At 51.0% G+C, this 12,613-nt stretch overlaps 1 protein-coding gene across 5 annotated transcripts; it reads left to right on the top strand.

Annotated features, from left to right (window-relative positions):
- The first annotated feature begins 1,202 nt into the window (after positions 1-1,202).
- Positions 1,203-12,595, top strand: SEPTIN3 (septin 3). 5 transcript variants are annotated; one of them, XM_085048294.1, is made up of 10 exons: positions 1,203-1,356; positions 6,633-6,824; positions 7,067-7,195; positions 7,924-8,005; positions 8,382-8,519; positions 8,876-8,993; positions 9,436-9,531; positions 10,368-10,467; positions 10,948-10,999; positions 12,205-12,595. In XM_085048294.1, the coding sequence occupies exons 2-10, from the start codon at positions 6,662-6,664 to the stop codon at positions 12,338-12,340; spliced, it is 1,014 nt and encodes a 337-aa protein (XP_084904420.1). In that variant the 5' UTR covers positions 1,203-1,356; positions 6,633-6,661; the 3' UTR covers positions 12,341-12,595. The 5 variants fall into 5 exon arrangements, with proteins under 5 accessions (XP_084904420.1, XP_084904413.1, XP_084904407.1 ...); XM_085048287.1 differs by having other exon boundaries at positions 1,248-1,478; positions 10,371-10,467; XM_085048281.1 differs by having other exon boundaries at positions 1,249-1,478.
- The last annotated feature ends 18 nt before the right edge of the window (positions 12,596-12,613 follow it).

Genomic DNA, 12,613 nt, shown 5'->3' with positions numbered 1-12,613 from the left:
AATCATGGGTGGGTAACCAGCTGGTGGGAGGAGAGCCTGTGTTTTTGTGAGCCTGGCATCCAGCAGGGAAACAGGCGACTGTGGTCACCATGTCAGGAGATGTTGTGGGTGCTGGGATGCCTGTCTGTGTGTCTGTCCATATGTCTGGAGAAAGCCAGCCTGTCCACTGCTCAGCCTAGCCTGGGTAACTGCTGGCAATTCTTTCTAAATGTTCCCATAACCTGCAGTGGGCGCAGTTTTCTTTTTGCCCCAGAGCACTGCAAAAAGAGGCACCCCAAACCCTCGCCAAGTCTGCCAGGCATCCCACAGCCTGGCCCCACCCAGGGGGCTGTCTCGTGATGGAGAGACACATGGTGCTCCTGTCATCCCACTGACGGGAGGGTCAGAGCATTCCCAGATGTTGGTGCCCCGGAACAGCATGAAAGGGACACAGTGCCTGTTGGGGCCAGGGCTCACAAATGTAGGAGAATGAAATGCAAAGCAGGGAACTGGCATCCCCTTCCAAAGATGCAAGCAGCCAGAAGCATCCGCGCAACTCTCCAGGCATGGGGACTTCCACAAGGCACATGGAGGGGCACACGACGATGTGACCTGTGTACCCCAACATGGTCCAAGTGGAAGGACCTCTCCCTGCTCACCACACGCATGCACACACATGCACATACATGCACACATGTTTGTACGCACTCAGGTTTGTGCACACACACCCATGCAGAGGAGACAGCGCTGGCTCTGCCTCTGTGCCTTGGGCTGACAGCCAGAAATCACGGTGTTGGAGGAGAAAAGGCTTCTCACACCTCCACAGGCAAAGCTGAAGGGCAAATAGCTTTTGATGAACCAAATAATTCTCAATTTCCTCCCTCTGGGAAAGCGGGAGGCGATCTTGCAATCCCGGATCCCAGGAAATACCCAGGGGCAAAGAACGCCCTTTCTCAGCCCCGCCGGCACTAAGCTGTGACGGGTTAAATATGCCCCTCCCTAAACAAGCAGAGATGCTGAAAACACTGGGGAATTGGGAGGGAAAAGGGCGAGAAAAGGCCTGGGGGGTGTGGGTGTGCAATGGGCCCCCCCCACCCCAGGACATGTGGGGCCCCATCGGCATCGGCCCCTCCAGCCCCGAGGCCATGCCCCCCCAGAAGGCAGGAAGGCTGGCGGGGGCCTGGGATGGAGTCGGGGGCCTGGGATGGAGCAGGGGGAGGGTGCGCGGGGGGAGATTTTGCGGAGATGTTTAATATTCAGGTCACATGACGATGGCAGCAGGAGCAGCACCAGCATCCCCGCTCTGCTGAAATAGCCACTGGAGAAGGAAGGGAAGGAGAGAGGGGGGAGAAGAGGACACAGGGAAGAAAGACAAAGGTAAAAGCAAGTGGAGCCTTGTAGCCCACCGTGCTGCTTCATCAGCATCAGGCTAGAAAAGTGGGGGGAGACCCACCCCCTTGGGAGAGGATTCGGAGACAAAGGAAGCTTCATGTTCAAAGGTAGGATGCTCCGGGCTTGACAGGGCTGGGCAACGCCAGAGGGACACCGCTGGGGCTTTTTGCGCAGGCATCCTCCTCCGTGTCCCCACGCTGCCCAGCTCGAGGCGTGGGGCAGGGATAATCCCGGAGGGCAGTGGGGGAAATCGGTCTTGGCTTTGTTTTTCCTCTGTTTATTTCCTTTTGGTGGCAGCAGTCTCGTATGAAGGAGAAGGAGCAGGGCTGGTTGTGGTGCTGATGGGGAATAGTTAGTGCCAGGCGCTGCTCTGAAATAAAGGGATAATCCCAGCTGGCCCAGGACTGGGGAGTGCCCGCAAACTCCTCGGCATTCTGGCTTGTCCCCTGCCAATGACAGGCACTGGGGATGTCCTGTGCTGATCCCTGGGCATCTGCACAGCAGCCAGCAGGCATGCAGGCAGGGGCACAGGCAGCTGTGGTGGTGTGGGTACCCTGGCCCAGGGATGCTCAGCATCCTCTCGCGTTGTGATACAGCTGTGCCACCCAGATGCTGAGCTTGGACATGGGACAAGGGTTGCACGGCTGGAGAGCATCACCAAGGGCATGGCTGGGGCTGTGGTGGCTGGATTGGGGATGTGCCCAGCTCCTTCACCTCCAGCTTCTGCATCTCCAGAGAGGCTTCAGCACATGCTGCCCTAGATTTCACTGCAGCCGGGCTCTTGCCCAAGCCCTTTGCAGAGTGCTGAGGGGAAGAAAGGTTGTTGCTGGGAAGGCTGTGGCAGCCAAGAGGATTGGGATGATCTTCAAACCAGGCAAAAAAGATGTGGTAAGAGCAACGGTTCTGTTCTGTACCCTGAGGTCAGGCAATGCATCCGGCAGGGCTCAGCCATTACCCTGTAGAGCTGAAAGAAATGCCCTGGGGTCACCATGGGCACTGAGGAGGGAAAGATATTTTTTCAGTCGAGAGATGCTCTGTCCAGCACCTCTGCAGATCTGAAGCAAGGAGCAGATCTGATGCCTGCGAGCTCCAGGGAGGCTGTGCTACTGAAGCAGCTGCTTGCTTTCTTTCCTAAGAAGCTGGCATCATCCTTTGAGGGCCTGCTTCTGCCAGCCACCTTCAGGCTTTGAACCCCTCCCTCCTCACTGTTCTATGTCTCCAGGGAGTGGGACTGTGGGCCGAGGGCCACAGGGGTGGAAGGGGCTGGGGTGACATGCATGTGAGGATCACTGCCTCCAGCTGCAGAGGGACAACCTTGTGCTACACAGGAGGAGAGCTGCAGTGAGGCCATCTATGTGTTATGTGGGGGTTAAATAGCTTTTCCTTGCTGGAAGCTGGGTTGTGGTGTGCACTGTTTGCAAGCCTCCCTCCCTCTTGCCACTCAGACAAAGGATGGGAAGGCAGGGGGAGGGGATGTGACTGTATCTGGGTTATCAGGACATAGTAGATGTTAGGGGCTCACTACCTGAGCCCCTAATGGACCTGCAGGGCCACCTCTGTCCCCAGACTGTGTGAACGTCAGAGCACAAAGGGTGAGGTGCAGTAGTGGTGTCTGCTGCTGGCTACATATGCCTGCCTTCCAGGAAGAGGTTTTGGGGTGGATCAATGGGTGTCAGAAGCAGAAGCTAGCTGGGAACATGGGGACCTCTCTGGGAACTCATTGTGCTTGTGGTTCTGCCTGTCCCTGCCCCAAAAGCTGCACCTTTCCTTGGTCCAGAGTTACATGGAGCATCTCCTGTGAGCCAGATATTATTCCCTAATAGTCCAGCCCAGCCCAGGCCACCTCCTACCGGATCTGGGCAGCAGGATGGTATCACCAGCTACAGCCCTCCTAAATGAGCTTCTCTTAGCACACAGAACAAAGCAGCAGGGAAAAAGGGAGCCTTGCAAACAGTGGATGTAAGTGGTTAACCTTGGCTACCCCTCTATTCATTATCAGCTGTTCTGGCTGTAGTGCCCTCTCATGCATTCATTACAGGGGACAGCTGCAAGGGCTATGGGATGTGCCCAGGACACATAATGACACCCCTTGACCAGCTATTCAGCATGCTCAGGAGGCTTGCTGGCAGCATTAGCTTTAATGCACATAAAACAGAGCCACTCCCAGGAGAGGAGGCAGGCATGTTTCATGTCTCAGGGTGCCTCTTACGGCTCTGGTCGTCGGTTTGCACCTCTTTAACCTCCCTGGCAGGCTGTTCCTCAGCTGGGTCCTTGAATTCATCTGTGGAAGTCAAAAGGTAGAAAATCATTTGCAGAAAGATGAGCCCCTGGGAAATTTCTGCAAAATGGGGGCTTCCTTGTCTGAGGTTGTATGGGAAGGAACCCCACACAGAGAAAAAGGCAAGTGACCTAGAGGAGAAAGGGAGGTGGCTTACCCTTCACCTTGAATGTCCTGATATAAAATCCAGGAAATATATTTAAGATTTCTGAAGGTCTTTTCTCCTGGTCTCAGGGTTTTCTACACCTTCTCAAGAACCTGAAATATTTGCCCCAGTCACTGCAGGCTCCTGGCTCCAGCAGTGAAGCCTGCAAAGGAATGGTCGTGTATTGTGATGTCCACAGCAGTTAGCAACATCTGCTGGCTCTGGGCAAGGCTTTCCTTGGTGAAATTGAGGGATGAGTTATGAACCTCCTAGTGAGCCTTGAGGCTGCCAGCAGATTTCCTCCTTCCTCCTTCCTATGTAAAAACAAGGGTTGAAGAAATAAAGGAGAGGGCAACAGATTCCCTGAGGACAAACTACTACCCAGGCAGCAAAAGGGTCACAGCTCACATGGCCTAGATCCTGCACCCATCCCATGCAGCTGCTCAGCTGGGCTTTTTTCCCATCTTGGCTTGTTCCTTTCCACCTTTGGGGTTTATTTTCCCCTATTTACTGCAGTAGCTGAGTGCCTCACTGGGGCCACAGCCCCCTGTCCCTCATCCCCTCATGATTCCCTGTCTCTCTTCTTGCACTCTTTGGGCTAGGTAGGATCCCAGCAGGGCTGTGTGGAGTGCATAGTGGAGGATGCTGCAGCAGCATGAAGGACACTGCACAGACATAGGATACAGGTGGTGTGGGCAGCCTGGGAGAGGACAAGTGAAGGGCAGGGTGCAGGAGAACTGGCTGGCCTGGCCCCCTGTGCTGTACCAGAGAGATGGGCTTTCCTGGCTGGCACCAGCTTTAATAAAGCTGAAAAAAGACAACAGGAGCCTCAGGGGGTGCTTTGTCAGCAGGAATGGCACAGACTAGTTGTGATGGGTGTAAGAGAGGATTGCAGCTGAGAAGCACTTGGCTGGGCAGGCTGCCTCCTCCAGCAGCTGCCCGGCAGCGTGAGGTGCTCCAGATTGCCAGTCTGGCTCAAGCCAACAGTCCATCTTGTGCTCTGGGCCCCCCAGGGTGCTGCTCACTGCTTCAGGAGAGGGTGATGATAGCCCAGGGTGCCCTCACTCGGTGGGGAAGAGCAGGAGGGGGGGGCCATCCTCCCACTGACCTTTCCTGTGTGGGCAAGGTGGGACAGAGGTGGTACAAGAGCCTTCAGATGTCACCCACAGTGCTGTGAAGGAGTGGCTGTGCTACCATCCTCTCATGCAGAGGAAAGATCCTTCTCCCAGCTTAATATGAAATACTTCCCAAGCAGTGAAAAGGAGCTGAGTGGAGGCACCCTTCTCCCTGCCAAGGGTGGACCTTCCACAAGGTCTTTCCTTAGCACGTGATTGTGGGATATTACAGCTTATATAAAATGTAAAAGTCTTCACTGTGTAGAGCAGCCCTTGTGTTGGCACCAGAGCTTTGAGGTGGGAGTGCCAGGCAGGGTCCCCAGCCATGGAGCTTGCTGCAGCCTAACCCTGTCCTTGAACAAAGTCTCCGACCTCTTCCCAGCCTGTCTCTGCCTGGCCTGACTAAGCTGACACAGATTGGTGCCATCAATGTCCCTAGTCCAGTGACTTCTGAGTTATTTTCCTTGCAAAGAGGGACATGTGTCACCCACCAAATGGCAGTTGCCTGCCTGGCTCCTCATGTCCTTTTCTGCTGCCAGTGGATTCTGGTAAGAGGAGAAAAAAGCTCTGCCAAAATGATGGAAAGGGATAATTTAGTGTGAGATGCTTGAACTGAAGTGGCATCCAAAACAAATGAAGTACTTACCAAGCAAAGACACATTCTGTCTCTGTCCTGGAAAAATAACCCTCTAATGAGACAAAGCATGGGGGAGACAAGTAATTAGAGTGGGAGAAACTCTAGTTTGCAGCTGGCTTGTATATGAAAGGTATTTGATTCCTATCCCCTTCATCTTCCTTTCCAGATTCATCCCTCACGCCTCCCTTCCCCACCAATTAGAGCTTTTCTTCCATGCCCTGTCCTCTCCCAACCTCTCTTCCTCCCAGCGGGTGGGAGCTACTCACTAATGAGACAGAGATAAATGGGTGAGGCCTGCCCCAAGCAATGTGTGCCATCATCCAAAAAAGGGTCAGGAAGGCTGGAAAGACCTCAGGGCTTTCTTTTTCCAGATTGTTTTACATGGAAGAAGTGAGGAGGCAGAGACGAGAAGGGAAAGATGCAGAGAATTAGTTTTTTGATCATGAAGATTAGTTTCTTGAGTATGACAAAAACCATTGGTCTGTGTGTGGGAGGCAAGCACAGAAATTATGGCCATGCTTTCACTTCCACCCCTGTCTTCCTCTGAGGAACTTGGCCTGTGCAGCATAGCCAGTAATGCAGTTGCCCCTGACAAGGGCCAAGCTTGCAAGTCCTCATGGACATTCCAAACTCTGTTTCAATACCAGGACTTGATATATGATAATATTTTAAAGTCTGTTCCATTGCAAATTTTTTTGTAAACTTGGAGGGGCAAAACACTGGTGATCCTGTTAAGAACTGGGAGACCCAAAAAAAAGAGACACACGTGGAGCTTTGGAAACCCAATTATCAGCCCAGCCAGCCCCGCTGCCCTTGCTCCTGCTGTTTGGATATAGCCATCAATAAGTTGAATTCTCAGTCAACCCCACTTCACCTCCTCGTCTGGAGTGATACATAGAAGAGTGTGCTGGAAACTCAGGTAGATGTTCCTCCATGATGAGCCTTACTGCTAAAATCCTGACATTCACTTATCCTCAATAACCCTCGACATGGCTGCTCAAAGCTGCCCTCAGTCCCTGTGAGAGGTCAGCAGGGAGGTTGTTGTTACACATCAGTGATGATTTTTCAATCTTTGTCCCCATGCAGGACCAGTGGAGAGCAAAAACGAAGCAGCCATGTCTGAGCTGGTCCCAGAGCCGCGACAAAAGCCAGTCGTGCCCATGAAACCCACAGGCATCAACGCCAGCTTGCTGGGCTACATCGGCATCGACACCATCATTGAGCAGATGCGCAAGAAAACCATGAAGACGGGTTTTGACTTCAACATCATGGTTGTAGGTAGGCAGGGACCAGCTGAGGAACTGGGAACCATGGGCAGGGACTGTCCCCTGAGGCCAGGTGGGAGAGCGAGCCCTATGGGGAGGGCAGGAGGGAGCAGACAGCACTTGGGAAAAGAGAGCCTGCACAAGGCAAGGAGACACCTACAGCCCCTTCCCCTGCCAGCCTGGCTCTGTTCCCTGGGCCCGCTGTCATCAGCAGGCTGTGGCAAATATCACAAGCTTCCTCTCTGCAATCCTCAGGTCAGAGCGGACTGGGGAAGTCAACATTGGTAAACACCCTCTTCAAATCCCAGGTGAGCCGCAAATCTTCAGGCTGGAACCGGGAGGAGAAGATCCCCAAGACAGTGGAGATCAAAGCCATTGGGCATGGTAAGAGCTGGGCTGCTGGGGTGGAAGCAATACTGATGCTTCAGCGCAGTCCTGCAGAAGATCCCAGCAGTCTACACAAATAGTTCTTTGGTATCAGGCAGAACCTTTCTCCTTGGGAAGCTAAAGGAGAGTTTTAGCTGAGCCAGACAAGGCTTTCCTTAAACAGCAATGCCACTGATGCCAGAGCCAAAATTGAGTGGTAGAAAAATAGTTGTATATATTTCATCGGCTAAGATTAGTCTGCACATGTGGATTAAGTCTTTCTGTAAGTCTTTTTCACCTGCAGTTCTATTTAATAATCTATACAAGTTGCATTGTTTGGTCCCATCCCAAGCCTGGTAGAGCACAGTTCCTCATAGCAAAGCATCATCACAGCTCCTACAGTGGTGCAGGGTAATGAGCATCATCTCAGATTCCGGATGATGCATTAGAGGGGAGGGAGAAGTTATGTTAAGGTAGATACTACCTTTGGGCCACAGACTGAGCACAAATCCATTTTCCTGTGGCAGAGTGGTGTGAGGTGGTTTTCACGTAGATGTTACTAAAATTTGGGATCAGACATGCAAAGAGGGTCATAACTGTTGAGGCATGACCCAGCCTGGTCTGATCATGCGTGCTGGGCAGGGATGAGGGCAGAGCTCTCTCGTTCCCTTGTGGGACACAGAGACATGTTTCATGATAGAGCAGGTCCCAGGGAGGAGTATGATTGTTTGTCATTTCTCCCCCAGTCATTGAAGAAGGTGGTGTCAAAATGAAGCTGACAGTGATTGACACACCAGGATTTGGGGACCAGATCAACAATGAGAACTGGTGAGTTTTACAAGGTCAAGGCCTTGTGTCTCAGAAAGGGCTGGAGTTAAGATGGTATATGAGTGATTCTCATCTCCCTGGCTCTTGAAAGCATCTGGGATCCTATTGCACACAGGGGGCTGGTAATGGGGCCATGAGTTTGTGAAACCATGGGTCTGTGTGTGTGATTGGGGGTATGCACATATTGCCTGGTAAGTGCTGGTTTTTGTGCCCAGTTACAGAAACTAGAACATCTCCGCTTATGGCAAGATGCTTGAGGTGAATTTCTTTTTATGCCTGAGACTGCTTTACTGCTGTCAGAGCTGGGAACACTGAAGGCAGGAACACAAGGAGATTTGTACCTGTCTATTCATCTCTCTCTCCCCCACTTTAACAGCTGGGAGCCTATTGAGAAATACATCAACGAGCAATATGAAAAATTTTTGAAAGAGGAGGTGAATATTGCAAGGAAGAAACGAATTCCAGACACACGTGTGCACTGCTGCCTCTACTTCATCTCCCCTACAGGCCACTCGTATGTACACAGTCCCTCATCCTTCCTCCAGCCCTTGGTGCCTCTGTGCCAGATAGATACCATACACTGCTGCATCTCAGACGTGGGTCCAGGGATCCTGCCAGCAGGGCTGGCCACGGTTTAGCTTAACTTTGGGTGCTGTGGGGCTTGAAAGGGTCTAGGATTACAGGAGTGGGAGAAATGCCACTGTGGTTTTTTTGGGAGAAGGCAGGATGGATGGGAAGGAGATGGTGGCAGCAAGCAGGGTATGTACAGGGGAGGGTTCACTGGTGCCCTGATGCTGGGACAGTCACTAGGATGAAAGGCAAGGAGGGTAAAAAGTGACCCCTTCCATCTTGTTCCTTCTTGGGCTGCAGCTTGCGGCCTTTGGACCTGGAGTTCATGAAACATCTCAGCAAAGTAGTGAACATCATCCCAGTTATTGCTAAGGCTGACACCATGACTTTGGAGGAGAAGACTGAATTCAAACAAAGAGTGAGTATCTCCTCTTCTACATGAGATCCTTCCCTGCCCTGGCATGGAGGCAGGAGAAATGAGTGGTATCCTTCTTCCTGGGATTGCAGTGCAGTCCCCAGGGCAAGCACAGAGTCCAACGCTGGGTTGGTGGGTAAGTCCAAAGATGCAGATGTTTATATCTCTTAGGGCATCTGTTAGAGAAGGAAGAAATGTGTGTGTCCCTGTGACATCTTGTGATATGTTCTGTCATGGGGACTGGAGAGCCAGACAAGTAATGGAGGCTGGGAAGACAGACTCATCATTGCTGCCCTGTGTCCTCACTTTACTGTGCACTTCCTTGGGACAATCCCTCCAGCTTCTGCCTACTGGAAGGATGTCCCAGATGTGTTTGCTTGGCCGTGCCAACTGCCTTCCTTTCAGGTTTGTGCTGCTTTGTGCTCCAAAATGTCTCTCTGCTTAGGTGCGCAAGGAACTAGAAGTAAATGGGATCGAGTTTTATCCCCAGAAAGAATTTGATGAGGACTTGGAGGATAAAACAGAGAACGACAAAATCAGGGTAGGAAACATTTTATTGTGGGAGGGGAAGGGGGGATGAGGAGGTCACCACATTCTGTTCTGTACTTCAGCATCATCGCCCTCACACATAAGAAATAAACTGCTTTTTAATCTCCATTCCTGTGGTAATTGCAGTCTCTTTCCAGGCCCAGGGATATCTATTAAGCAGAGTAAACTTCTGAACATCTGCACAACCCTATGGATAGCAGAGTCCCCTGCACTCTGTGCTCTGGAAACAGATAGTTTCTCCCTGTGCTTGGAGATATCTGGGTCCCCAGTAGCCTCACCTACTGTCCTACTTCCCAGGAAAGCTGCACCTGTACTCCATTTCTGGCTTTCCTCAGTACAGTTTCAGCACTAAACTTGTTGAATCTTCATGTGTCTTATGGAGGAGAATTATTTGAGTCCTCTCTTTCTATTGTGAAGAACTACAAATCTGGTGAGAAGGACTCACCTCAAACTATCTATATGAGTGGCTCAGGGCTGATAGACCCTCTGTTGGTTATGCTAAGGTACTTCTCTGGTCATCTGCCTCCTCAGAAATGCTGGAGATAGGTGCAGAAAAGCTCTGCCCCAGCTCCAGAGCCCTTGGCACTGCTGCAGGCTACCCCTAAGCTTGTTGGGGTGCAAGGACACCTGGAAAGCAAGGGTCCAGAATGCTAGGGATAGCACTGATGGGTGAAGAGGACAGCCAGTGAAGTTTTGCTCTGGAGAATCCCTTCCCTTGGAGAAGGCCTTGTGTTTGTTGAGCTGATAGGAGGAAAGGTGGATGGGGAACAGTGGTGGTGCTGCTCTCTGGAATGGGTTCAATGGATCTTTCCACATGTCTCTCCCCAGCAGGAAAGCATGCCCTTTGCAGTAGTGGGCAGTGACAAGGAGTACCAAGTGAATGGCAAAAGAGTCCTGGGCAGGAAAACACCTTGGGGAATCATTGAAGGTAAAAAAACTCTTGCTTATGGGAGCTGAAAGTATGTCTGCAGATCACAGTAATAGACAAGGGTGCAGACAACATGTCCCATGGATACCTTCCCATCCCATTTGTGACAGACTGTTTGAAACCAAGCAAAAGGAGAATTCTCAAATAGCTGTGCCAGGAGGGAACTGCCATGGTCATTATGGTGCCACTATCACCACCTGGCAGAAGCTGGAGCCACTCTGAACACCACGGAGTGTGACGCTAAGCTCCTGAGGTTGCCTTGGTTTTCAAATGAAAATTCATGTGTGACTGCTCAGTACCTCTTAGTGTGTGTCCCCAATGCTTGACAGCGTGGCATTCAGACAACTGTCTGTCCTTTCTGAAGTAAGCAAGCTCTACCCACTTGGGACCTGCCCCCATGGCAGTGGCTTTCCCATGCTCTGTAACCACAAAGGGGCTGTTGAAAAAAGCAAATATAACAATTGCTTGCTTTCTTTTCAGTGGAAAACCTCAATCACTGTGAATTTGCCCTACTTCGAGATTTTGTCATCAGGTAAGGTCATGGTCATTCACCAGCTTGCTCTCGATGAGAGAGCTGGGAGTCTTCCTGAGATCCACTCAAAGTGAAATAGCCTTTATTAAAAGGAAAATAAAGTAACTTTCAGGCAGTGGAAGCTTATGTGGTATAGGGTTGGATTGAGTTAAAAGGTAGATACACTAGTGCCTCTCTTAGTGATAAGACCACTATGTCAAGTAGGTGCTAGTTTTCATGTATGAGCTGAATGCCTGGAAAAAAGCAGGATTCTGCCACCCCGCTTAATGTTCCAAAAACTCAAGGGAGTTTAAAAAAAATCCCATTAAGGTTGCAAAAACTTCTATTTGCTGCTGACAATAGGTCAGTGATAAAGAGGTCACTACCACATCCTAGATCGTGTGTCCTTCCAGGTTGAAGGATGTGCTGGAATATATGAGCTGTAAGTGATAAGCTCCATATTTCATTAGCTTTCATTATCCTGTCTTATTTCTACTCTGTTTCATGAAGTTGCCTCAGCACAAATTCTGTAGAAGAGCTGTAGATCCAGGGTCACCTCTGTTCCCTATAAAAACAACACAAAACCCAAGAAAATAACAGAAACACAGTTCAAAACCAGAGCCCTGTAGCTCATTTCACTTGTGAAGTGAGACATTTAGCCAGGTACAATGCTCTGACATCACCCTACTTCCCTGTTTTTGTTCTGTAATACCTTCTGCAGCAGAGGTACTTTGCAAAATCTTTCAGTAAAAACATCCTACCCAAAAGATCTTCACAAAGCATATAGCAATCCAAGCCCACAGGCTTTCTGTGGAGGTTAGGGATGATGCTCACAGCAGTGTTCTGCAGCTTATGGTCTGCAGTGAACCTGATACACCCTCCTGATGCTACCTTGTCTCACCACTGCTCTGACACACCAGGACAGCCAGGGGCTGTGCTGGTGGCACAGGAGGAAGAGGGGCAGGGCACTGGCAAGCACAGCCAGGAATTTCAGCCCATATCCTACATCCTGCCTATGTGCTCTCAAATGCTGATACCCCAGCTCTCAGCTGCATGTGATGGCACCCGTGCTATCCATGCAGAAGGAGGGGTACGATAACTAGCTAGACTGACTGAAAAAATCTTCCATTTATTTCAGGGAATAAAATTATCATCAGAAGAATAATACTGACTGTACTGATATTGGCTATCATACCCTCTTTCCCACCCCACTTTGTCCCCTGCAGGACCCACCTTCAGGACCTAAAAGAAGTGACCCACAACATCCACTATGAGACCTACAGGGCCAAGCGGCTGAATGACAACGGAGGGCTGCCCCCCATGACTGTTGAGACAGAAGAAAACCACGAAAGTAACCTGTGAAAGACCTTCCCCTCCACGGTCACCCAGTGGCTCTGGATAGACAACCCACCCCTGCTACCCTTGATTCTACCACGGGCCTGTCTCTGAAGCATGTGGCACATCCTCCGTGGGAGTGAGAGGATGCAAGTGTGAGTGTGTGCGGGCGTGCATGTGCCTCCCTGTGTGCCGGAGAGGGACAAGGGCATCTCCCCCATCCTTCCCAGAGTGTCCCCATTCTCGGTTTGTTTTTTGCACAGTGGACTGTCCGTCACCTTCCTTTCTCTCGTTTCTGTG

This window comes from Lichenostomus cassidix, chromosome 1Aa (assembly GCF_008360975.1).
Source record: "Lichenostomus cassidix isolate B80296 chromosome 1Aa, HeHo_3.0, whole genome shotgun sequence".
Taxonomy (NCBI): domain Eukaryota; kingdom Metazoa; phylum Chordata; class Aves; order Passeriformes; family Meliphagidae; genus Lichenostomus; species Lichenostomus cassidix.
This window is presented reverse-complemented; position numbering and strand designations above follow the sequence as displayed.

Excerpts from the sequence above, each read along its gene's own strand:
- SEPTIN3 (XM_085048281.1), top strand. Across the intron at positions 10,468-10,947 it reads ACCTTGGGGAATCATTGAAG|TGGAAAACCTCAATCACTGT; the intron begins GTAAAAAAACTC and ends CTTTCTTTTCAG. Across the intron at positions 11,000-12,204 it reads CTTCGAGATTTTGTCATCAG|GACCCACCTTCAGGACCTAA; the intron begins GTAAGGTCATGG and ends TGTCCCCTGCAG.